This window comes from Miscanthus floridulus, chromosome 19, assembly GCF_019320115.1.
Source record: "Miscanthus floridulus cultivar M001 chromosome 19, ASM1932011v1, whole genome shotgun sequence".
NCBI classification, from domain to species: Eukaryota; Viridiplantae; Streptophyta; class Magnoliopsida; order Poales; family Poaceae; genus Miscanthus; species Miscanthus floridulus.
The window spans coordinates 35,177,905-35,204,256 of NC_089598.1; the positions used below are offsets into that span (position 1 = coordinate 35,177,905).

The 26,352-nt window shown below is 48.3% G+C and overlaps 2 protein-coding genes across 3 annotated transcripts; one reads left to right on the forward strand and one right to left on the reverse strand.

Moving 5' to 3' along the window:
• The first annotated feature begins 18,717 nt into the window (after positions 1 to 18,717).
• Positions 18,718 to 24,750, forward strand: LOC136527363 (beta-1,3-galactosyltransferase GALT1-like). Of its 2 annotated transcripts, XM_066520070.1 has the most exons (9): positions 18,718 to 19,009; positions 19,903 to 19,974; positions 20,062 to 20,958; positions 21,311 to 21,546; positions 21,768 to 22,049; positions 22,522 to 22,650; positions 22,739 to 22,918; positions 23,745 to 23,852; positions 24,096 to 24,750. In XM_066520070.1, exons 3-9 carry the CDS (start codon positions 20,190 to 20,192, stop codon positions 24,303 to 24,305), a joined length of 1,914 nt encoding a protein of 637 aa, XP_066376167.1. In that variant the 5' UTR covers positions 18,718 to 19,009; positions 19,903 to 19,974; positions 20,062 to 20,189; the 3' UTR covers positions 24,306 to 24,750. The 2 variants fall into 2 exon arrangements, with proteins under 2 accessions (XP_066376167.1, XP_066376166.1); XM_066520069.1 differs by having other exon boundaries at positions 19,819 to 20,958.
• A 152-nt stretch (positions 24,751 to 24,902) lies between these two features.
• Positions 24,903 to 26,093, reverse strand: LOC136527364 (protein DMP8-like). Its single transcript, XM_066520071.1, has one exon. The coding sequence runs from the start codon at positions 25,597 to 25,599 to the stop codon at positions 24,970 to 24,972; it is 630 nt and encodes a 209-aa protein (XP_066376168.1). The 5' UTR covers positions 25,600 to 26,093; the 3' UTR covers positions 24,903 to 24,969.
• Between the last annotated feature and the right edge of the window lie 259 nt (positions 26,094 to 26,352).

Here is a 26,352-nt window from a genome sequence, read left to right on the forward strand (position 1 = left end):
CCACCCCATTCCACCCCACTCCCTTTTCTGAGCCAGGTTTCGATCCTGGGATCGATATACCACCATCTCCACACCATCGCTCAGTCGACAGGCCAACTCCCTCTCGGCACTGTCTCAAGGCTCGTAGCCCCTGGCTACGTCCGAACACTCACTCCCAGGGGAGAAAAGAAGGACTCATCTCACTATCTAGTTTAAGCGAAACCTAGGAAAGGTCCATAGCCGACAAGTCGGCACATGTATCGATCGATCAACCATACACTTTGCAGAGGTTTTACATAACCACAAGATCCGCCTTCCTCGCTGACCATCATCAACTAGGCTAATTCTGGCTGCTTGCTAGCCTAGGATAATGCCACTCTACCATTCAGCCCTGGTTCACCCCAAGTCAAGTCTGGGGTGGCTGAAACTGTGAGTCATGAGCCGGGTCCACAAGGTCTCCATGAAGTCTTAGAAGGGTGTGTGGGGGGGAATCCTCCGTGCCTCGTACCTCCTTACACTATCCGCTATCAACCTAGCAGTAGTGGCAATATCCTACCAAGTAGTCCAGCCGTCCCGCACCATATAGGGCGAGTGGTACGTAAGGCTTCCCGATGAATCTGAGTACTAGTAAGTCCTTAGGGGTGACCAAGCTAGAATGTCTCCATCAGGGTTTCCATTCATCGTGCCACCACAGCACCTCCATCCCGGGCTCCACCTGTCATAGGTTCACACCTAGGTCCACGTCATATACCATTTTACCCACCATAGGTATCCATTCCAAGGGTGCCTAGGTAGCACCCCATGGCAAGACTTGCCCTAGGCTCATCATATACTCCAACTTGGTCGACACAACCCTCACCCTCCACACACCCAAGTCACACACGCAGCACTCTCCCCATAGTCTAGGTAACACCAGTTCCCACCATGCACATAGTATAAGCATAGTAGAAGTATAAGTAATGAAATATATAGTAGCAAGCGTGTGTCTAGCCTAATAGCAGGGTATGCAAGGGTAAGGTTGCGTCAAGGTAAAGGCTTTTAAGCAAGCATACGACCATGCAAGTCCTAGCATAATATGATTGTAGTAGTAAAGTAAAGCGATAGCAGTTCTATATTAGCCATGCGTAATAGGTGCTACGAGATTTGGGTGGGATGTGGCACCTTCAGTGTAGTCATCTCTGTACTCCTCACGGTACTCCAGGGTCCCTCGTCTATCCAGTTGTTTCTCCTCCGAGTCCTACAACGTTTACATTGATAGTCGCGTGAGCGACGTCCTATAGAGTAGCACAAAGAAGCAATGAAATATTCAAAAGAGTATCAAAATCTGCACTCAAAACCATGAAGTTCACATTGCATAGAGCTGGATTTTTTATATGATTTTAGGTCCTGGTCCCCCCCTGGTCATAGTTCTATATTTTCCGAGGTTCATATGAATCTAGTTATAGAATTCTGAAAGTTTTAAATCCAATATCCTTTTCTGAAATTGAATAAAGTCTGAATTAATTCCTGGGCTTGACACAGTGTCACTTGTGTCCACTGGTCAACGTGGCATGCGAATGTTTAGCATGACAATCAGCATGACGTCCATCGTATGGGTTTCCGAGCTTGATAGGTTGGGTCCAGCGTGTCCTATGCTGCTGACAGATGGTGGGCCACAGGCAAGTTCAATGATTCATATTTGTATCGCTTCAACGGTCAATTACTGTGCCGGGTCCTCAAAAACGGGCCCTTGGTGGGCTTGGGTCGGGAGCCCCCCGAACACATGGACGTGCTGTGGCGCATCATATTTTTCCGAGGTCATATGAATTAGTTATGAATTCCTGAAGTTTAAATCCTTTCTGAAATTGAATAAAGGCTGAATTAATCCTGGGCTGACACGTGTCACTGTGTCACTGGTCAACGTGGCATGCTAATGTTAGCATGACATCAGCATGACGTCATCGTCTGGGTTCCGAGCTGATAGGTGGGTCCAGCGTGTCTATGCTGCTGACATGTGGGCCAGGTCAATGATCAATATTGATCGCTCAACGGTCAATACGTGCCGGGTCTCAAACGGGCCTTGGTGGGCTTGGGTCGGGCCGAACACATGGCGTGCTGTGGCGCAACCATGTCACAGCCGTGGGCTCTTATTGGGCTTCGTGCACAGCACGGCTCACACCGTGTGGCTCACGGTGGACCAGCGCTCCTGATCCATGGTCCTAAGGCAGGGTCCATGGTGGACCGAGCCCATCGTCATTTCTCCTCGGCTTGGCTCATGTGCACCAGGTGCAGGGCTGCGTGGCTCAACTTGCCCCTTCTCTGTTTCTTCCACGGTGCGCTCCCACCGACGACATGCTCACCGGCGAGCTCCCACAACGGCTCAGGCATCCAATAGAGGTGGGGAAAAGCCTCCCTGTGCCGTGGCGACTGCAATGGTGGAGTCCGGGCGACGGACGGTGCATCTTAAGTCACTGGTCACAGCGAACAGCGGCTCGAGCACAACCTGCGTGCGGGAGTGGCATGGGTGCAGCGGCAATGGCCGGCTCTATGGTGTGCATGGGTGTCACAATGCTCCAGCGGGCATGTTGGGTAGGTCGAGGGATCCTCCAGGGCCTCTGGTGGCTTTGGCCATGGCGGATGGCCTTCCGATCACGTCGGCAGCATCGGTGTGGGGGCTATGGCCTCAGAGGCATCATAGTGGGGCATGTAGGCTCCTACGGATCTGTGTGGACGCGGCGAGGGCGTCTAGAGCTTAGGGTAGGACTTCTAGTTTCTAGGTGGCCGGTGGGGTCTTCCTAGTGGCCACGGTGACATGGTGTCAACGGCGAGGCGCGCGGGTCACTGCGGGCTCCTGTAGGGTGGTCACGGCATGGGTGTGATTTACCCGTGGCTTCAGCGAACAGAACGGGTGAATCAAGGAGGCGCCAAGCGCTCCCAACGGTACTGGCCACGGCGGTCGGTGCTCGGACCGGTGGTCGGGTGCTCGGACTGGTGGTCGGGTGCTTGGACCGGTGGTCGAGTGCTTAGACCAGTGGTCTGGTGCTCGGACTAGTGGTCAGGTGCTCGGACCTATGGTTTGGTGCTCGGACCTGTGGTCTGGTGCTCAGACTGGTGGTGGCTGTGTCATGGCGGCGGCGTTGCGAGCATGGCATGCGTGCTCGGCTACGGCGTCTGGGGAACCTAGAGAGGCCTACAGCGTCCAAGGGCTCAGGAATGGTCACGGTCAACATGAGCGTGCTGTGCTGGTGTGCCTAGAGGCCGGGGATGGCCTTGGCCTATGCGCTCATGGTATGGAGCGCCATGGCCAGAGCAGCAAGGTCCAGTGGCGAGTAGGGAATGAACTAGGGCTCACCGTAGGTGTTGTGGAAGAAAGGATGGCGGTGTAGTGTCGAGTTGCGGCCATGTAGCTCCAGAAGCAGTGCCGTGCAGTGCCGACCCACGATCGTGATGATGACGACGGCGTCGCCCTCGGCTCCGACGACTTCGGCAGCGTGCAGGGGCTCCGATTCCCCCCTCACGATCTCCTTCTCGGCCCTCTACTCTCGATGTGGTGCGGCTGCTGGGCCACTAAGCGGCGGCGGAGGCTGAGGGAGAAGCTAGGGCGCTAGGCGTGAGCGGTGTGCGGGCTGGCTTTATAGCCGAGCGCCATGCCTCCCAGGCTGGTGGCATCGTGCGGTGGAGGCGGATGCATCGCATCAGACGGTGGTGTGGGGTTGCATGGGCGCGGCGCAAGGGGGACAGGGTCATGCCCTAGGCGTGACCCCCTCGCCCGCCCCTGCCACAGTTGTCGGGCACCGGTCGCGTAGGCGGCTGAGGCGTGGGTGAGGAAGACAACACTGTAGATGGGGGGTGCGGCTGACATGCGGGGTCCAGCGGCCAGTGGCTACGAGTGAGGCAGACAGGTGCGTGAGCGTGGGTGACGTGCTGGGCCGGCTCGTGGGCTGCGTACGGGAGCACCGGTGCAAGGTGGGCGCGGTTGGGCTGGCTGGGCCACGAAGCCGAGCAGCCTGGGTTACGAGGCCTTCTTCCTCATTTCCTTTTTCTGTTTTTCATTTCATCTCTTTTGTTTGAATTTGAATTTGGTTCTAAAATTTGAATTCCAAATTGGTGCACCTAATTTATTGGAGTTGTTAAGCATATCATAACTCAAATAGAAATCCAAATCACATTCAATGTATGCAACACTTATTTGTTAGAATTTAAATAAACACAATTAACTAATGACATGCCATGCTTACGTGTTAACTTGGGTTGGGGTTAGACCTAATGCATTTCTTAGGTTGGGTTACTATACATGACACTCATCATCACATGGAAGTTTTAAGAAAAATTTTGTAGTTGGCATTTTCAGTGTGTGGATTTTTGGGTTGTTACACCGGACCTAGGCCAGCACATTCTTGGTACATACTTGAGCGCACTTCTTCGTGAACTCTTGGAAACGAGTCAGAATCCGAGGAATGAACTGAGCCCAAGATTGCTCGTCATCCGTTGGTGTCCAGAGAACATCAGCTACTGAACGAAAAGATTTCCACAAAACGTTCCAATTTTCAGTAGCCGTCGCCAGCTTCCCGGACAAGCCTTCAATAGTTTTTTGGGCATGCACAAGATCTCTATCAGCTCCACGCCTAATCAGCTTAGCAAGGGCGAGTTCTTCCTCAGCATGAGTAATTACCTCCTCAGCCTTGTTATGACTAGAGCGGACAAGAGCCTTCATTTCATCGATACTCTCTGAGAGCTTCTGCTTTTCAACTCGGAGAACTAGATAAGACACCAAAAAACAAGTCAGCGAAAAAAGAAGTCAAAATACAAGAAGAAACAAGCAGAACCCGCGACACCTTTGCATTCATTCTTCGTAGACTCCACCGCGGCATCCCTCTGCTTCTCCGTCTCTACTACCCGGGCACGAAGGGTCTTCTCCTCCTTTTGGTGCATTTGACGCTCTATCTCCAACTCAGCCCGGAGGAGGTCCAGATCGGCTTTCAGAGTGTTCACCTTAGAAGACAACTTTCTCTCATTTTTAGATGAGAAAAAGAAGCCAGAATGATCACGAGAGAAAGACTAAGCAAAAAGAGACAAAGAGAAACAAGGCGTAAGGATAGAAGAAAAACGAGCATGCAAAGGAGCAGTGGCAGTAAAACTTACCTGGAGCTTTTCACCAAAAGAAGTCGCGAGGGTCGACAAGCTCCCCTAGGCTGCAGTCAGCTCCGATAGCCGATGGGTGGCATCGAACTGTTGCACCACGTCACCGGTAAAAGAGGGATCGCCGAAAGCAAGAGAAGGGGAAGGAGAGGCCGGCTGGGGCGAAGAAGGAATGACCAAAGCAACCTCTAGGGAAGCCAGAGCCAATCCCTCAGAAGGACCCGACGCGATGGCTATAGTCACCTCCGGGGCGGCCAAGTCCGCAACTTCGCCAGGTAGCTCCGAAGCCCCCACAGCAACTTCATCAACAGTATGTTGCGAGTCTTGAGGCTTGGAACTCGATGGCATGGCGGAAGGCTGAGAAGAAGTCGATGAAGAAACAAGAGAAGACGAAACACTGAAAATTGATAAAAGGAAGCACCGATGAGAACTAGAAGAAGGAAGATAGAAGCAAAAAAGATGAAGCCAGAATCTACTCACCCAACCACTTTCTTCTTCATGAAGCCAAAAGAAGGCCTCGCAGGGGGAACCACGACGGCGAAAACGTCCCCGCCACCCAGCGACGAGAGCGGGATAGCAGATAATGGAGCTGTGGAAGAACCCTGCATTGGAGGAGCGGTAGAGCTCGGTACTAAGGCTACCAAAGAACTCGACACCGGAGCTTCAGAAGAAGTCGGCGCAGAAGCCTCAGAAGAACTCATACCCGATGTTCGATTACTTCAAAAAGTTCAAGACTAAAAGTCAAGACAAAGAAGAGAAATTCAATGCAACAGGAATATGAAAAACAACTCGCCGCCGCATGATGAGGGGTACTTTGTCATCCTCCTCTCCCTCAGCCAAGGAAACCAGAGCACCTGCTGAAAAAAGAATAAAAAGTACTCAGTTCAAGATAGAAACAGGAAAACAAAGGAACAAAGAGTATTAAATGTGCTCACCTAAGAGCATGCTAGCAACAACTAGAGTACCTGAGGGAGTACTTGGTTTGCGAGGCTTCTTGGAGATGGGCAGGCCAGATGAAGACCCATCCATTCGCCCCCTCTTTGAGACACTGCGAGGACCGCAAGGGACTAGACGAGGAACATATTCTTCATATACATCAACAAATCCAGAAGAAACCCCAGGAAGGGCTGTAGAGGTTTGGAACTTACTAGTTGCAGAAGTTCCAGCAAGTTTATCCCCAGTCCCCGCCACGGCAGGGAGAACATCAAGAGGGATCGGGTCGACAAAGTTCCGCCCAAGCTCCTGCGAAAAAGGATAAAACAGCAAGACAAGGAAAAGCTAAGCAAAAATGGATGCAGCAAGAGTACATAAAGTACCCAAACAAAGAGATAGACAACTCATAGCTAGGGGCGGGCTGTTGGCAGAGAACTCAGAGACAACAGGAGGAATAACGCTCACTCCTTTCAGCATCTTCTGGAGACGCTCGAGTACCTCCTCACCGGTCAGCTTAAGAGCTGGGACCATGTGTGAAGGATCCTCGGCCCCAGAATACTCAAAGCCAAGATGCTCCCGCTCTTTCAAAGGCTGAACTCGGCGATGAAGAAAACTCGAAACAATACCAAAGCCGGTTAAACCCTGTTGTTTCAGCATACTAATCCTATCAAGGAGTGGCTGGATCACTTGAATCTCAGCAGGTGACTTAAGTTTCTTGTCCCATTGGTCATTCACCACAGGACTAGATCCAGAGTGGACGACAAGGGAAGGGATCAAATTGGCAGCGTAAAACCACTCGGCACGCCAATCTTTTACAGAATCGACCAAGTCATAGTCAAAAAACTTAATCTTAAGACCCTGGCAAAACTGAATCCCGCAACCGCCAAGAACGCTGGTTTCTTTGTGGTGGGGTTGAGGTTTCAGACGAAAGAAAAAGCGAAAAAGAGATAGAGAAGGAGGGATTCCAAGGAAAGCTTCGCAAAGATGAACGAAAACGAAAAGATGGAGAACGGCATTAGGGGTTAGATGGTTCAGACTAACCCCAAAATAACCAAGAAACTGATGAAGGAAAGCAGAAGCATGAAGGCAAAGTCTGGCGCGGACAAAGGAAACAAAGAGGACAATCTCACCAGGACCCGGAGCGAGAACCCGATGCTCGCCCGGAACTCTCCATTCAGCGATGACTTTGCTTTGGATCAAGCCATCGCTGACGAGCTCGTGCAGCTGATCTTCGCTTGTTGTTGGAGCCGGCCAAACCTTCTGAGCAGCCCTCATGGCCACAAACTCCTGGTTCTCGATCAAAGAAAGGGATGACTCCTCATCCACAAAGGTCGCCTGGGACTTGCTTGTGGTTTTCTTCTTTCCCATGAACTAGCGGAAGCAAAAAGGCACTAGGGAAGATGAAGCTAGGATGGTGGTGCTTGGGTGACGGTGACGATGACGGCGGCGGATTTCTGAAAGCTAGGGTTTAAAGGCAAGAGCTGGGCAGTAAAGGAAAGGAAGATAAAAAGTCTTTAAATAGATTTTTCAGTGATAAAAACGGCCCACAAGGCCCGTTAAAACACCGTGTGAGAACGCAACGGTCCATTTACCAACGCAGCTAAAACGACGGAGGGCACAAATCCACACAACGGTACAAACCAATGGGTAGATTTCAGACTTATCCGTCCAGCACCACGACAGGATTATTAGATCGCTACAAGAACAACCCGCAAACCTAGAAGAAAGAAAGGGCTACCTCGCAAGGAACAAAAGAACCTAGTTATTTAAGAAAGAACTCGGTAATCTCATGAACGACAGGGATCACAGCAGAATAGTTAAAGACAACTCAGAAGACAAGATTTGTTACATTACAAGCGACTTCAAAAATAGAAGATTACAAATCTTATAAGACCCAATGAACTCGGCACCATGAAAAGCAAAGTATCAAAGAGGAACACGGATACGGCTAGGCTCTAGAATGACTACATGTCCCAAATTGCTACTCGGAAGGACAAACTGCCATCAGCTACACTGTTTTCTTCAAAGGACGGACGCAGTGCATCCAAGGCGGAAATCGGCAGCACGGCAAGACAACATGGAGCAGAGAAGGCTGGCGGGCATCTGTCTACCCAAGACCGATGTGATGCTAGATATGGTGTTGATCTGCACCGGACAGTCTCAGGACAGGCAATGAGGATCAACCCAGAACTGCCCGATGAAGAAACGAAGCCCACATCACAAGACTTCCTCCAACTACCACCACATACATCCTGGCACAATGCTGTCACGGGATTAGCCTACCTCTAATCCCTATCACAAGACTTCCTCCAGCTACGACAAGACACACAGGAACTACAAAATATGCCCGGGGGCTGCTCTACTTCACAAACTACCATGTTCATGACCACGAAGGTTTCAACAGAATATCCACTGGATGAAAACAAGCACTCTAGGACAGTATTTATAGATCAAAGAAGCAGCGCACATGGACTAGGAGTATCAACGAAATAAGCCTAACAAAGGACACAGTGAAAAAATAGGACTCAATAATGGATGACTCAGGCGAGAGGGAACAGTACTCGAAGACGGGCATATTCGAAAGAATATACCAGCACAGTACAACCCATGAACAAAAGGCATTTACACTCAACCACCACCATACAACTACATCTAACAACAGCAGACTATCAAAGAATATCCGAGTTCTTCCTGAACAAAACAACAAGGATATACACTCGAAGGCTGCATGCTGCGAAACTACTCGGATGATGGTTTAATCCAAGACTAAAGGGCTACCTTGAAAAGATGCCGCAAAACTACTCAGATGATGACATAATCCAACTCTCAGGGACTACTTCAGAACACAAATTTTCAAACAACATAAAGATTCAAGACCCTCCAACTTTTTATTCCAAACAGCGAGAGGCTCGGAGGCTACACTCAGTGAGTGCACTTTTTCTTCAAAAAAGCGCACGTCACCAAAAGACTTCCTCAACTCAGACCACTTCAAGACATTACGACAAAAAGAACCCGGAACGAGCCATATTTGAGTTCTTTTTGATAAAACTTCAACGAACAAACAGAGCAACTTCAAGACAAGATCCTCCAGCTCCTTATTCCAAATAGCAAGAGGCTCGGGGGCTACAACCAGATGGATGTACTTTTTCTTCAAAAAAGCACTCACCACTCAAAGGTCCCAAGAAGCGCTACAAGGTTTCACTCCAGAAAGCACTCGGATGACATTTGTTCCTACTCAACAAGACTTGAAGGAGCAAAGCGAGACTTTCAAAGCTCAACCATGAAGTGCTCGAGGGCTTGTCGATGCGGGACCCATAGGATACCCCGCAAGGGAGAGAGAAGATCTAGTCCAACTAAGATTCTTCCTATGTAATCTTAGTAGTAGAACTATTCAGTAATCCTACTAGGAAATCTCATTGTAAACTGACTAGGACTCTGGCCTCCTGACTATATAAAGGAGGGCAGGGCTCCTGAGAGAAAAGAGACAGCAATTGTACAACACAACACAACACAATCAATACAACGCAAGGGCTAACACCGACTAGACGTAGGGCTATTACTCGACCACAGTCGAGGGCCTGAACGAGTCACCGTCGAGTTCCGCATACGCTGAAGCCTGAACATACTGCCCCGGGTACCCCTGTGGCAGGCTATCGGTGGTCAAACATCGATAGACACATGCTTAGTAATACTTTCTGCAGATGCAATAAACCCACAAGCCAAATAGCCTTGCATATCCTTGGAGTCTTTTCTTTCCTATCGGGTAAGTCTTGCTGAGTACAATTGAGTACTTAGGGTTTTATTTCCCCCTATTGCAGGTGACAGGTGATTGCTAGAGCTGACCCTTGTGTGTGGATTCCTCCTAGTGGGCTCTGAGAGGATTCCTTTATGCTACGATCATAGTTTTATTTATAACTCTCACTAAATGTTTTTATAAATGAAAGTTTTATAATCTGTTGTCATAGTTTATCTTTCAATGCTTTATCATGTTAGGAATATATATTTATTTCCGTTGTAACTCTGATCACATGTTTATATTCTGCTGTTAAATTAAATTGTTCATAACTCTGATAACATGATTACATTCCGTTGTTATAACAATAAATATTATACTCTGATATTGCATGAAAAGTGATGTAAGAAATGGCTAAAATGTTGTAAGCTTTATTCTCTCATTTGTGATCCTGATGAAAAAATGTGGATTTTTGGGTTCTCCCTTGGGGTGTGCTCGACAGAACCACACAATTTGGTGTCCTTCCTTGAGTACTTAGTGTCTAATGGAGATGAGTACTCCTGGGGGCATTAGATTAGACAGTTCTGCCATAGGTGGTATCAGAGCATAAATAAGAAAATAAAGCTTCGAAAACCTTTCCTGAAATAAAATTTGACAACAAATTCTTTTCAAAAGAATAGGATGTTTGCATGCGAAGTTATATAAGTAGTCCTATTACTATGGTTATATATCCAGGATAGATGGCACTATGCTGACTTAGATAGACTTAATCAATTTTTCTGCAGGTACACTAATCCCAAGCATAGTCCGATAGTATCGGCTAGCTACAGGGAGAGAACGTTGTGCCAAAAATCTGAGAACGGTTGCCCTATATGTTGGCAATAGTGGAAGGACGTATAGGACGTGCATTCATGCATATCCTATTTGTGCATTGTAGTGTCGTATGGCTTGCAGATACACTATCCATAGGTGTCACACATGTCGTATTGTGCATAACTGACTCGTTCCTGTTCTGGAGTTATATTCTGCACTGTGGCTTCGTGCTCCGCGTTCACCATGGTTCACGCCGGTCGTCACCCATGTCTCCCTGTACTCTTTTTCTGCACTCTTGTTGGATCCTTGCCCTGCAGTCGTACTAGTCAGTAATGGCCTCGAACATCGCTCGCCTCGAACACGTGAAAAATTGGTCGATTCATTCATAGTGATCCCGCGCAGGAACCTAGGTGGACCGCGCTAGGACCACTGGCCGCTCTGCCTTTATAAGCAAGGCCTGGCTTAGCCATTGGTACTACCCCTTGCGCACTTTAGCTCGTCTAGCTTTTCTTTTGAGCAAGCTTTTCGCTCAGTCCTTCCTTGCAACCATCGCTAGGAATGACAGGAGCCTAGGTTAGTAGTTATTACCTGAACGTTGAGGGTTTTCCTATAATCCTACATGCCACCCTACAAAAGCTCAGAGTCAAAGATCATCCCAAGTATGAGGGCCATAAGTATGAAAAGCATGGCACTGAGCGGTGTGAGGTTACCTTCTATATTAGGAAGAGTGAAGAGTTCCCCGACTTCACTGAAGCCTAGAATGTGAACGCAATCGGATTTCGCTTCGTTGACACCTACCAGGTTATGGCCCGTAAAGCCTTGCGGTACCTTTGCCAGATCTATGAAGAGCCCATTGCCCATACCCCCATGAGGTTCTTTCCACCTTTGGACAAGAATTGGTGGGCATGGAGGGCTCGCATGGAGGCTTTGCAAGGGTGGGATGCGCAAGAAGATAGTCCAACCATGGTACACTTGACCACATACCTGCTTGCTCTAGATGAGTAGTATGACTGGCAAGCTTCGGAGCTGAGGAAGTGTCTCCAGTGCGCTGAGGAAGCTGAGATCTTCTCCAGGATGCTCTAGGTGTAGCTCGTCGAAGCACATGCTAGTGCGGCAGCCGCTGAGAGTCAAGACACTGCCATGTCGGGAGCTCTAAAGGAGGCTAAAGACTGGCATGTCCATTAGTTGGGAGAAGCCTATCTAGTCACCAGGGCCAAGCGGAGGACACTGGTTACCGAACGGTAGGATCCCTTGATCATGGAGGGAATCCCTGTCCACCCGCCAGAAAGAAGGAGAACCGGTGTTGCGGTATCGCCAGCACCTCCACCCTCGAAAGTGTTAGAAGTGGAGCCCTTGATTCCTCTCACTCAGGCTTTGCCCAGAGAAGAGGCAGATCCATAGCTAGGGTGATAGAAGAATCCACCGAGCCCAGGAATGAAGATGCGTGGTTCGGAGTAGATTAGTTGCATTGGGGTGATGTACCCGTAGTAGTAGTGCTTTTCATCGCTGTCCTCTGGTATTGTACTATTGCCGTTGTTTTTTGTCCGTAGTTGTTGAGATCGTTCGCCCATAGGTGTCGGTGTTTTGAGTAAACACCAACTAGTAAATTTGTATTTATTGTGCGTTAGGCCCGAATGGTGTGCTAAATGACATGAGGTTTATACTGGTTTGGGCAGAATGTCCCTACATCCAGTCTACTGCTATTGTTCATGTTATTAACACTAAAAGGTTCATAGTAGGGGGTACAAACGGTCGAGAGAGGGACATGTCCTAGTTCTCTTATGGAAAGGTCGAATGAGTACTGAGAGGTCGGTTGCTGCTCAGGTGTGTGTAATGTGGTGCGTGGTGTGTAGGATTGATCTGCCCCCTTAATGGGGTGCCCTGCCTTCCCTTTTATAGATCAAGGGAGAGCAAGGGTTATAGATGGGAGAAAGAAGAAAAACCAGAGGCCAGGAAGGTCCTTCGAAGGTGCCGGGTCTTCCTTTTCCTCTGAGCCAGCCCCGCTGACATGGCAGACGGTGCCAGGGATAGCATGTTCGCTGATCTTGATAGGGTCGTGCTTTGGCTTCGTTCAGCAAGTGGTCACATCCCATCCTGCCCTGGCGAGCGGCGTGACACACCAGGGTGTCGAGCCACGACCCTACGGGGAGCAGACGGGGAAGTGACCATACGTCTGTACTGTAGATGATGTGAGTTCCCTCCTAGATTATAGTGGTTGTCATATGCTTATGTTAGGATCCACGTCCGAGGGCTGATAGCGGCGCCCACAACACTGTAAGACAAAAGCCGGTGCCTACAACACTGTTCGGGCTCTGTCATGGCTGGAAGGGCTTAAAGCGCCCATCCCATCATATCCTGATGGTACTTGCCCACAGGCATGTAGGGTATGGTCCTCGGTACTGCGGTTGACTTTAGTGTCCTATCTTACCATATGCTCATCATTATGAAGGAGTAGGGTACAAACGTTGGGCGAGGCAGAGCCAGCCCCGAGACGTCGGATGAGGCGGAACCTGCCCTCGGACGTCGGGCGAGGTGGAGCCCAACCCTCAGGGGTTGGGCGAGGTGGAGCCCAACCCTCAGGGGTCGAGCGAGGCGGAGTCTGCCCCTAGACGTCCGGCGAGGTGAAGCTAGCCCTCAGACGTTGGGTGAGGCAGAGCCTGCCCTCAGATGTTGGGTGAGGTGGAGCCTGCCCTCAGACGTCGGGCGAGGCAGAGCTAGCCCTCAGCCGTCGGGCATCTACCCCCAGACATCGAGCAAGGCAGAGCCTGCCCTCAGACATCGAGTGAGGCGAAGCTAGTCCTCAGCCATCGGGCGAGGTAGAGTCCAGCCCTCAGGGGATCGGGCGAGGCGGAGCCAACCCTTAGGGGCCGAGCGAGGTGCAGCCAACCCTCGGTCGTATGAGCAAGAAGTGTAGTTGTGTTCTTGTCTGTTCGGAAGCATCAATGTTTAATGGTTATTAGCTCCACCTCTTTGGGTACCCCAGTATTTGGTCCCCGACAGTAGTCCCCGAGCCCCCGGATGATTGGGATAGAATCACTCGGGGGTGTTTTGACTTGCAAGAGGGTGCGCGCGAGCGCACCCGATGGGTATAGCCCCCGAGCCCTTAGGTGATTCGGATAGAATTGCCTGGGGGGTATTTCGATTTGCCAGAGGGTGCGCACGAGTGCACCTATCGGGTGTAGCCCCCGAGCCCCCGGGTGATTCGGATAGAATCGCCCGGGGGGTAATTCGGACCCTTAGCGGGTATGGCTGTGAGTTTTGGTGTTTTGATAACTGGATATTTTAAGGGGAACCCTGGTATCTCGTTCGCGGTGATTCATGCAGGGTCATCTCGGTTAAGACTCGATCATGGATCGAGACTCCCTTGAGGCTCGTGCGCTTGAGTTTTGGCCGTTCGTGGGCCCATCCCTCGTTGGGACGGCCGTCGAAATCATTGGGCCAGCCCTCAAACTCCTGGGCCCAGGCGGGCCGGAGAAACACTTTTTTGACCCGTATCCCTTCTGCGGGAAAAGAGTCCTGCTCTGCCTGGGAAGGCGAAATGCCTAGCGCGACTTTGGTGGGAAAGGATGGGGATTTGGGGCGCATATCCCACGCGGTGATGTGGTGGCGAATCGTGGTAGGCACGGAGATCTAGGCGGACGATTGCGCTCCTCGCATCCATCGCCCCTATAAAACCAAAGGGTTCGCCCCCAGGGTTTCGTACATTGCCTTCTTGCCTTCGCATCTATAACCTCTACCGCCAATCGCTTGAGCCTTCCGCACCCGCAGCGTAGCCACCATCAAGCTCACATCCATCCACCCTAATCGTCCGATGGAGCAATGGTGCAGATCCGATGTCACCCTCCAGCGCCTAGAGGGCCTTGTTCGCTGCGGCCTTCTTTGCGCGCGGACCACCGTCGAGGAGTGGCGGTTGCCCGGCAATGAGGATGTGCCGTCACCGCCTGATGGCTACGTTGTGTCCTTCGCTCACTTTCAGGAGCGGGGATTCGCCACCCCCGCCCACAAGTTCCTTCGGGGGTTGCTGAATTACTACAATGTGGAGCTGCAGCACCTCACTCCTAATGGGATCCGGCATATTGCGACGTTCGTCGCCCTGTGCGAGGGGTTCTTGGGGATTAGTCCCCACTTTGACCTATGACGGCACTTCTTCACTATCACCCTCCTAAAGAAGCAGGAGAAGAGGCAGGAGTTGAGCGTGCCGATAGGATGCGCCGACATTCAGCTCCGCAATAACCGGGTCAATGAATACCCATCGATGCATCTGTCAACCTCCAATAAGGGGTGATATTCGCATTGGTTCTACGTCAAGAATGACATAGCTGCCCCTTGCCAGCGTTCATCAGACGCCTCATCGAAGAGGCCCCTGAATCATGGAGGAAGTGGGGGGTCCTGGATAAAGACAAGAAGAAAATTTAGGACCATCTCACGCCATCCAAATTCTGAAGGAGAGGGGTGTGAAGGGGTCAGGGATCATCAGCGCCTACCATACGCGGAGGGTGGCGCCGCTGATGAGTCGCGTGCTTCCCCTGTACCTGATGGCGCCCGGAGCGTCACTCGATGGGACGACGCTTGCCGATGGAGCGCTCTCCCCCTCCAAAGTGGCGTAGTGCATCAAGGAGGCGATGGAGCCTTCGCGGGATGGTGCTGGCATCGCTCTTGATTTTGTGTATCTGGTGCTGGGGCACCCCCCAATGCGTTCGGAACCGGGGTACATCGACTTCGTAAGTTCTCTTTCCCCGTGCCCCATTTTTAATTGAGCTCCCGACTCCTTGATGCTGATATTGAGATAGCAGGACCAGCCAAAGAGGCTCATCCTTATGGACCGCGCGGCTCCGCTACCGAAGGATCCATTCATGGTGACGGCGAATCGCACCGTGGCCGATTGGCAGAAAAAGACGAAGGAGGTTGAGAGGAAAAAGATGCAGCAGAAATTGCAGGCATGGGAGCGAGGAGAGGAGACAGACAGTGACGACGATGACGACGATGAGGAAGATGACGAGGTAGTCACAGACACTGAGTGGGGTGATCTGGGAAGCGAGGACACGCTGACAGGTACCCACTCATCAATGCAGGGACCCTTCCCATTCCACGCAAGGGAAGGTGCGGCCATGAGGCCGGAGGAGGCAGGCTGGATCGTCGGACCATCCTTAGAACCATCAGGGGTGGGTGGATGGTGACCGCGCCCACGGGACCAATGGTGCTAAGCACATTTTTTAAAGCGAGCCCAAAACTGCTAACGATCCCGGATGAAGTTCAACTAATTTCCCTATCCTACAGCCAGCAGTGTGAACTATCTAGTGAAGCAATCACCAAGAGCAGGGAGCAACTAGAGGACTAGATGTATGCAAACATGGGCTCATCGATCTGAATGTCCGTTCAGGAACAGAGCGCCAACGACACGATTCAGACACGTTTTAACGAAGTTAGAGCAAATTTACGAGGGTATCGTAACACCCAACACCACTACCACCTAAGCCATGCTCAAGTGCACACTCAGGGACAACCAACAGTACAAGAACATGAAGTTGGTGCCTAACAATTTTTGTTAGAATTTGGATGTCAAAACGGCATTGTCTACTTCCTTTTTTCGACTTCGAAAGGTCGAAAGCTTCGATTGGAGCTAAACAACTTTTAACACTTTTGCCCTAATTTCTAAAAGGCCTAACCCTATTAACCTCGATCAACCCGTACTCCCTGCAATAGCCCATACTTCCTACTAACCCATAGGAGCAAAACATCTGAGCACCTTTTAACTATTTTACTCAATTTAATTCGTTAAAAAGATACTTTAAACACAATCCAAATTCTTGCCGATTCAACGAAAGTTCCCGTTAAATCACAGATTTGATGTTTGAGCTCCCCAAAACCCTAGTTACAATATTCACTTCCGAAAATTACAGTTGCATTCTTATCTACCCTATTCGCTCATCATTTTACATAAACACTATACACAAGTTATATCTTGTTTTTGTTTACCGAGATCGCTTTCCCATTTCATATGTGTTCTAACTTGTTAAAAATTCGAAAACCCATTGGGCTTGATTTCTCCGAGCCCTTAACTTAGGTGCTAAGTCAGCTCGTAACACCCGAGGTGCTACATAAGCTTCATCTAGTTCGCATGACTAAGGGCCTGTTTGGTTCTACTTAGTCCCTTGACTAGAAGTAAACTTTAGTTCTTCTACCTGTTTGGATCCTAAAAGCCATTAAAGCTATTATACAAAGACCAAAATGTCCTTCTCACTCTCTCTATCTCTCATTCAGTGCATTAATGAGAGGTAGGAGATTGTTTTTTCGACTGGTTTAGTTCCCTTTAGAGCAGGTACAATGATCGGCGAAACGACCACCACATCAGCGGCGTGCATGTGATGGAGGAGAGAGAGAGAGTGGGTAGCTTGGCTTGGCTTCTGTTGTCGAGCTCTATCATGGAAACCAATACTCTTCTTCCACTCTTGGAGACTATGGGAATTGATGTACGACACTAGCAAATGATCGCAGTATAAATATAAAGTACTATTTAGAATAAATGAAGAGACTAGTTATTGTATGCAATAGGCTATAAACTTATCTTATGATGACTTGTCTTGGCTTATAGCCAAGTTGTATTGGACTTGCTCTTAGTCAACCCAAGGTAATAGAGGACTAAACCGGTCTAGTCACTTTTTAGTCTATCTTATTTGGTATTTTACAGTGCGTTCGGTTTGCAGCATCACTTAGTCCTGGAAAGATTCGAACCTATATCCATACCTACATTCCTATTTGGTTTAAGTAGTGGCATGACCTCATCCGTCAACCGTCATCAACCCATTCCATATCAGCTGGCCAACATGCAAGACCAATCGATTCTACCAAAAATCGCCGGACGAGTCCATGCAGAACAAACTCATGCCGCGTAGGGTCAACCATAAAACCACACACACTAGTGACTAGGGGCTAGTTGTCACCTAGAAACATACATGGTTTGAATTTTCTTTTTTTTCGAGCGACACTGTGATTGTACACACACCTCCCTACGGCAAAATCTGCATCGTTGGTGGCAAATCCGCCTGGCCGGGAGAGTAGGCATCGGATAGGAAGCTCCGGGATGAAAATGGTACGGATATTTTTCGACCGTATTCGAGACTGAATCCGTTTAGAGGGGTTCAGATTTGTCCGTATCTAAATTCGGATATTCAACATCCGATACCGTATCTCTATCAAATACTCAAATCGTATATTCATGATGTCGATGTTCAATCATATCCTATCCGATACGGTTGACATTATCCGTATTTAAATTTGAATCCAAATCCGTGTAGAAATATAAAAACAAATATAATATCAATCCGATCCATTTTCATCCCTGCTCCGGCTCCCATGACCATCCTAAAAGAGCAGAGCAAGGCACGCGAGGCGACAAAAAGCCACAGGTGCGGGACCTGGCACAGTTGACTGCAGTTAAAAGAGGCCTCGGCCCCATAAGGGCAGTCCCAATGCTAGAAACTACGTATAGTTTTTATACCTATTAATTTTTATAGACACTATCTATAAAAACCATGGTTCCAATGGATAGTTTCTACAGAACAACTTTTTATCCAATCACATACACTCTCTCTCCATTCGCTACCAATCACATCCATTCGTGTCTTGGTTCTCGTGTAGACATGGTTTCTAACTTAGACCCGGTTTCTATGATTTTTGTTCTCTCTCTTCAATAACTACATTGCCACATCAGCAAAATGCTTATGTGGCAGTACAATTAATGCCCATAGAAACTATAGTGGTTTCTGCATTGGGAGTGCCCTAACCGCGTGTCCCTTCTTAAAAAAAAAAAAAAACCCGCGTGTCCACCAGTCGCACAAAGCCGCTCTTCTCCTCTCCTCCGGCGCTGGGACCTCCCGGACCGAGAAAGGAGTCAAGAACCCGCCCGTCGAGCCGCGCCGCGCCGACCGCCGAAGCAAAGCGTGGCAAGCGAGTGAGATCGCAGTCGGCATCGCGCGGCCGCAGTCTGGACCCGGCCGACCCAACGGCACGCACCCACCCACCAACCCAATACACACCCACCCTCGCGCATCGCAGCCCGACCGCGACTCTTCCTCTCTTTTCCGCCACGGCAGGGCAAAGAGCGAGCCGCGAGCCCGGCCCCGCGACACGCGACGGCGCCTGTCGGTCGGTCCGTGGCGTGGACCTGAAGGAGCCTCCTCATAGGCTCCCTCTGTCCTCTCACACCGCTTTCGACTCCTCTTCTCCTGCGCTCTCCTGTCCTGTCCTGCCTTCACCTGACTTGTTCGTCGCTCGCTCTCGGTCCCGGTGAGAGGCCTTGCTGCTCGCTAGCTCCGTCGCGCAGGCGGCGCCTGTGCCAGCGGGGTTAGGCAGGGCTCAGGAGTGCCCCGCCGAGCGCGCGCGAGGCTCGTCGCAGCGGCCCAGCGGCCGGGCGGCAGCGGCGGCGGATTCCTGGTGAGTGGTTCTGGCATTGGGCTTGTGCAGTTGTGCTTTGCGGGCTTCGAGTTACACATTGCGAGATGGGGGGCGGTCGTGTGGAGGAGGATGACGCTGTCGTGTGGCGATTTTCCTCCGAAATTTGGGGTTCGCGTGCGTGCTCGTGTGCTTTGCTGCCGCCTGCTTCTTCATTTCTGATTTCGCGTGTCGGCGTGCGCCAGATTTCGTCGGGGGACTTTGGTGATCTGCGTCCCCATTTCTAAAGGTGCAAGAGTATCCGAGTGATGCTCTTTCATTTTTTTTAAATTAAAAAATCTTCGAAAAGAAAATTGTCGGCGCGGTTTGTGCGGTGACGCTAGATTCGCGCTGTCTATTTTGTGACCTTTTTTTTTACGATATTTTTTTGTGACCTTTTTGTTCGACGAAGTAAACTACTATGCTGCTCGTTTTTTTTCCTCTTGCAAATATCTTGTAATTGGAACTCGGTTATTAGTAGCCGCGATCCCGCCTTTAGGATGTTGTGATAGTTTTGCTACTACTACTGATTTTTTTCCCCAAACAGTTTTATCTGTTGTTTCTTGATGTGATTCGTAGTCAGCCTTAACTCTTCCCCCATTTAAAGCGAGAATTGGATTCGGCATGTATTGCCACGAGAGTTAGTGACGTTTGTTCTTACTCGAATTGTAGTGCATGATTGCTGAGTGCTGAGTCCCTAGCCGCGGGGTTTGAGAGTTTGCCATTAGTTGCAGACTCTGATATGCACAAAAGCAAGTAGTATGCATATGGGAGTATGTGACTGGAGCCTAACCTTTTGCCTTGTATACCAGAATTAATGCTTTTATGCAGCCAACATCTCAAATGCGCAGTGTGAGAAAACGTTAATGAGCAGCCACCACCTTCTTTTTATACAGGATAAAGTTGATTCTTGTCTGCTGGTTTTCTTCTGGTTGGTAGGGCACTCCAACCTGCCTCAAGTTTCGTTGGTACGCTTCCTTGTGGTTATAAAGCTTTCTGGATACACCTGAGAATGTTTGGTTACGTTGAGTGAGTTGTTGAATACACCACATCAGGGTGACAGTTCAGCAGGAATTTGTTCAACTTTCTGATTGGATGGTTTGGTTCTGAATTTATGTGATGCTTTGGATTGAAGATATAGTGAATGCAAACTCCGGGCCAACTTGCCACAAGGTTTTGAGTGATGAAGAAATGGCATGGCGGCTTTGTCATTGTATCTTTGTTCATCATCTTGATGTTGAGATATGTGATATTGGATAGCCCACTTGCAGAAAAATCGCTTCAGTATGTTTTCCAGCAAAACAGGACGGCAGAATTACATTGGTTGGATGTTCCAAACCCACCTGCAATTCAGAATCCACAGAATTCTTCTGAAGTAATATCAACCAGACTCTTGGCATCCAACCTTTCCATTACCAGAAATCTCTCTGATAGAGAACTTCAATCTTTACATTCTTGGAATCATTTGAGACACCTATTATCTCATGCCCATATCCTACCAGATGGAGTAGAGGCAATCAAGGAAGCTGGAGTTGCATGGAGGGAACTCAATACAGCCCTTGCATATGATGATTCAGTTGTTTCTGTTAATGGCAGCATTCAGCAGAAGGACAAAGGAAAGCAATGCCCTTATTCTATCCGAAGGATGAATGCCACAAGATTAGGGGATAGGTTTTCTTTAAAACTTCCCTGTGGATTGATTCAGGGCTCTTCAATAACAATTATTGGCACTCCTGGTGGTCTTCTGGGTAATTTTAAGATAGAGTTAACTGGAGCTGCAGTTCCTGGTGAACCAGACCCTCCAATTGTCCTTCATTACAATGTCCGGCTTCTTGGTGATAAACTCACAGAAGATCCTGTAATAGTCCAAAATACATGGACAATAGCTGATGATTGGGGTTCCGAAAACCGTTGCCCATCTCCTGATTCAGATGCTAAGGACAGTGCAAAAGGTACTCTTCTTTCAGTGGCCCATATCTTATGCAGGCCATGCAAGAACCATGATATTATGAGTAATTCTTTCTGTAATCTGGCTACTTTATCCACCTGTTAAAGTATTGAAGCTAGCCATGCACATACAAGATGTAATGAAATACTTTTTCAGTTGATGTTGCTGACATATATCTCCATAACTATGCACTTTACTAAGATAATGGAGCTGCAATGTGTTGATTGATCTAGATATGCATTTTGTTTGTTTGTTTGTTTTTATTTCTTATATGCTGTTAAACAAAATGATATGGTCTTGGCGACAATCTTCTTCATAGGGTTGACATCGGTTCTTTGCTTTCTCTTGTTTCACAGTGGATGATCTAAAAAAATGTAGTAGCATGGTAGGTGAGGACCAGAAAGAAATCCTTCCCTCTAGATTGCGTTCAAATGTTTCGACCATGACAGCTGCAAGGAAGAAGAAAGTGGAACCTAGAAAGTATTTTCCATTCAGACAGGGATATCTTGCTGTAGCAATTCTTCGTATCGGAGCACATGGGATACATATGACTGTAGATGGCAAACATATCACTTCGTTTGCATTCCGAGAGGTAAGTCTTGCATAAGTATAAATAATCCATCATTCCTTTGCATCCTACAGCAATTTATAGGCAAAGTGATTTCCCCCTATGTGCTAAAGTATTTGTCATTTCATACATGCTAACATGAAACTATTTTCTTTAGTTGTGCACTCTTTTTAGTGATATCACAGTATGTTATGTGCTGCTTTATTTTATTGTTATATTTACACTTCATATATTGATCTCTCCAGGATTTGGATCCAGGGTTTGTTGGTGAAGTAAGAATTGCAGGAGATATTAAATTGCTAACTGTGATAGCAAGTGGCCTGCCTACAACAGAGGACTTCGAGCATGTCACTGACTTAGAAACATTGAAGGCTCCACTGGTGCCCATGAATAAATCTGTTGATCTTTTCATTGGGGTCTTCTCTACAGCAAATAATTTCAAACGCCGAATGGCAGTTCGCAGAACTTGGATGCAGTATGATGATGTGCGCTCAGGAAAAGTTGCAGTTCGTTTCTTTGTTGGCCTGGTAAGAATAAAACTTTGAAAGTGGACAGCTATATTATGGTAATTTGACAATATAGTTGCTGTGGCTTTTAGTTTTTAGTATGGTTCTATGCTTAGAAGTATGTACAAGACAGATTATGATGTAGAAGAACAATAGCATACTAGAAGGCATCGCTCATCTTAATAGATCCTAAACAATATGTCGAGTGCACTATTGTGGTCAATCGGATACAAATTATGCATGCAACTACCACTCCATTGAGGGTATTTCTGTCTCTGTTGATTGCTTTCTCTACAGAATTGCTTTCAATTGCAACCTATCACACCATTTTTTTTTGTTTATCATTATCAATACTATTGTTTGAACAGCCATTAAACATAATGGTTTTACCAGTCACTTTTCTATATGTTATACTTTTCAACCCTTTACTAGTTTGAATTAAATCTCAGTTTAGAGTCTATACTCATCTGGCCCTACCTTCCATTGTTAAAAGCACAAAAATGAGGTGGTCAATGAGGAACTCTGGAATGAAGCGCGAACATATGGAGACATCCAGTTGATGCCATTTGTGGATTACTATAGCCTGATTCTTTGGAAGACCATAGCGATCTGCATCTATGGGGTATATCTGATTTATTGCATTATTTTTTATTTTATTTAGACGGCACTTGATATTATGTTTGCATTTTCTAAGCAAGTGTTCTTTGCAGACAAATGTCCTGTCAGCCAAGTATGTGATGAAAACTGATGACGATGCTTTTGTTCGAGTAGATGAAATACTTTCTTCCCTCGACCGAACCAATATCAGCCATGGACTGTTGTATGGTCGTGTCAATTCTGATTCCCAGCCTCATCGAGATCCATATAGCAAGTGGTACATAACCCCTGAGGTAACTTGTGTTAAATTATATATACTTGAGTAAAATACACCAATTGTCCTTAAACATGCTCTTTGGTGTCATATATAGGTCCTAAACTCTTAAAATGCACATATGGGTCCCTAAAATTGCTAAATGTGCTACTTGAGGTCCAAATCACTCCAATCAGCACAAGCTTAGTCTATGTGGCATATCAAATGGTACATGTTAATTTTATATGCACAATACATGGTAGCGACAATGGCCATGAGCATGTAGTAGAGAACGGGGATATCTCAGACTTCATGCAAGAGTGCCACTGCCACATACATAATTACATGTTGATTAGGGTGATTTGGACCTCATGTGACACATTTAGACAAGTTTATGAACCTAGATGTAGATTTTAAGAGTTTGTCTACCTAAATGACACCCCAGTACAAGTTTGAGGACCGCAAATGCTATATGTTTATATCAAGAGATTCTGCAAAATATCATTTCTATATATATGATAAGGCTCTTCCTCTAGACCATTGCTCTGCCATGTGTTTTCTCTAATGTTCTATAAATGGTGGATTGAGACATTGCGTAAGTGCACACTTAAGCAGCTCAAGTTTTGTATAAAAGAAGCATTAGGAGGTTAGGGGCTCCTGCATGCATGTATGAGAAACATATAAAGCTGGTTAAGCACCTGCATACTGTTGCAGCACTAACTAGTGGTTGGTTGTCACTCTGCTTATTAGCATATTGGTTTTTAAGCATATTTTGCTGCCTTATTTTCAATAATTTAGTTCTGGTTTTGTCATTTTGTGCGGTGGATCAAGTGTGGTAACTGTAACTAATGTTTTGCTTGAATTAGGAATGGCCTGAGGAGAGTTATCCTCCATGGGCGCATGGACCAGGATATATTGTTTCAAAGGACATAGCTAAAGAAGTTTACAGGAAACACAAGAGTGGGGAGTTAAAGGTACTGCCAAAGTTCTGTGGAAATTTATTTTCGTGTTGTTATATGGAATAATTGGAACGGTTTAGTTGCTTCAGTTTGGATAGCATTAAAGGCAATAAATATAACAAATACTGTGATGTATGACCTGCTCAGTGTCTTAAAAACAGACGCAACCTTAGTAGCTGCTGGTTTCTAACCGCTGTGGTCATGGTATTATGAATTCTTTCTATACTGAATAGGATATTATCATCATCACTCTTGCAGATGTTCAAGCTGGAGGATGTCGCGATGGGAATATGGATCAATGAGATGAAGAAGGATGGCTTGGATGTCAAGTATGAGAATGATGGGAGGATCTTGGTTGAAGGATGCGAGGATGGGTATGTGGTTGCTCACTACCAAGAACCAAGGGATATGATATGCCTCTGGGATAAGTTTCAGAAAACAAAACGAGGAACATGTTGCAAAGAATAACAGAAATACTGCAAATCATGCTTTATTTTTCGGTGGTTGCTGTTGGCCATTGCTTGAACAGACACCGTCACGCTAAAACGTTCTTGATATATACAGCCCCGCCTAAGAGGATTCTTGCAGAACTGGAAGGCAAACAAAGTTTTGGATATCTTCAAGTTTGTTTCGTCCGCAGTTTGAAGAGTTCCAAGTCAAACTAGGGGATATGCATCGTAGACAGAATGTAGGTCACATCTGTTTTTGGCATAGGTAGGAGGGTACTGCTCTGCTTACTTTGTGGCTTGTAAAATAGTATCTCGCTATGATGTAGGATACAGCGGCGGCAGTTTACGTTAGGATAGATTGAGCCAGTCTCTCTTGCCATTCTTTTGAAAGGAATGCATTTTGCTTCTGATGTAAAGCAATTTGACGGCCATTCTCTTGTATAATCCATTCAATGTTCACTCCACGCCTGATTTTTCTTTTTGTCCCAAGTCCCTTTATGATCCAGTCTGAAGAAATTTCAAATCGGTACTGATTAAGATAGGATCACATCACATCCAAGTTTTTACAGGTGCTTAGAAAACATGAATGAACCATAAAAGGATCAAGACACCATTTGATCACAGATTCACAGGTACCGAAGAAAGTTACACTGCCATACTCTCTATTCTGGTCTCTGCTGTTTCTACGCAGCCAAGCAACCGATGCCGTAGCGGGTGTTGGGGAGCACCAGGAAGAGGCCGCTGCACACGGTGCCCACCATGAGCGGGCAGCTCTCCATCACCTCGTCCATCTCCTTGCGGTGCCCGGCGACGAGGCACCCGGAGACTCGGTAGTCGGCGAGCGCGACGGCCGCGAAGACCAGCACCGACATGACCGCGTGCACGACGTCGACGAAGGCGAGCCAGTACCTCTCCTCCCTGGGAACCTCGACGCCGAGCCCGGTCCTGAACAGCGACAGGCCCCGCGGCGTGACGAAGCCGTAGTACACCTTGCCGTACGGCGCGCGGAAGCTGTCGGTGAAGTGGGAGAGGAAGCAGGACGCGGCGCAGAGCGCGAGGAGCGCCCTGAGCATCGCGACGCTGACCGCCGAGCAGGTGCCGTCGCCTGAGGCGGCCGGGAGGAGCATCTCGAAGGTCAGCAGCGTGCCCGTGGGGAGGAAGTTGGCCAGCATGGACGTCTTGGAGAGCGTGCTCTGGACGCCCCTCGCCACCAAGCGGCGCTTCCTTCCGCCCGCGCCCGCCGGCGGCGAGCCGCCGCAGCCGCGCACGTCGACGGACACCGCACCGGCCGCGGCGACGTTACTGCGGTCCATGGGAAGCGTTCTTGGCCGGAGAGCGTGGAGTGGAACTGTTTTCGCGACGTTCCCAGACTACCAGAGACTGGAAAAGCAAGCGGTTGGTTTGCTGCTCGGCTGTCCGTGGGCGCGTTCTTATGTATATGTACGGCGCGCGCGTAGTTGGCGAACGTTGGGCAGTGCTTGAGTTCAAATGACGTGCAAACTGCTGGTACACATGACTGTTCCTTCCGATCACTTCAAATCAAAATTTCAAATGCGTGAGTGCTTGCCACGTGCGTCTACTGGCGAGAGCGCTGGCCTCCTGGCCGAGACTAGCAATCGATGCGTGACCTGCGTCTCGCACGACTGCCCAAGCCGTGCAACGGTGTGAGGTTGCCAGGTGTTGGATATATTATGGACATGTCCATATAATATTTAATAAATTAAATGCGTGATTTATGGTTTAATATTATACGGGATTTTAACTTAACGTTGACTTAATTTATATGGTTGGACATTGTCTATCTATATTGAGAAGCTGAGAAAAGGATGTTGGTGTGCCACACGCGCGCGCGTGGCCGTCGGCCGGGCCCGTGGCAGGCGTCGAGCGGACAGGACGGGACGGGTTTTGCCAATCAAATCACACGACGGGTTTTGCCAATCAAATCACATAATTACAGGAGTTACTTCATTTTTGTGTTAGTGGCGGCTTCATGATGGACGTTTCGCTTGTTACTGCCGTCTTCGTCCTCTGATCTCATCCTACGCCCGTTTACTTCCCTGGCCACG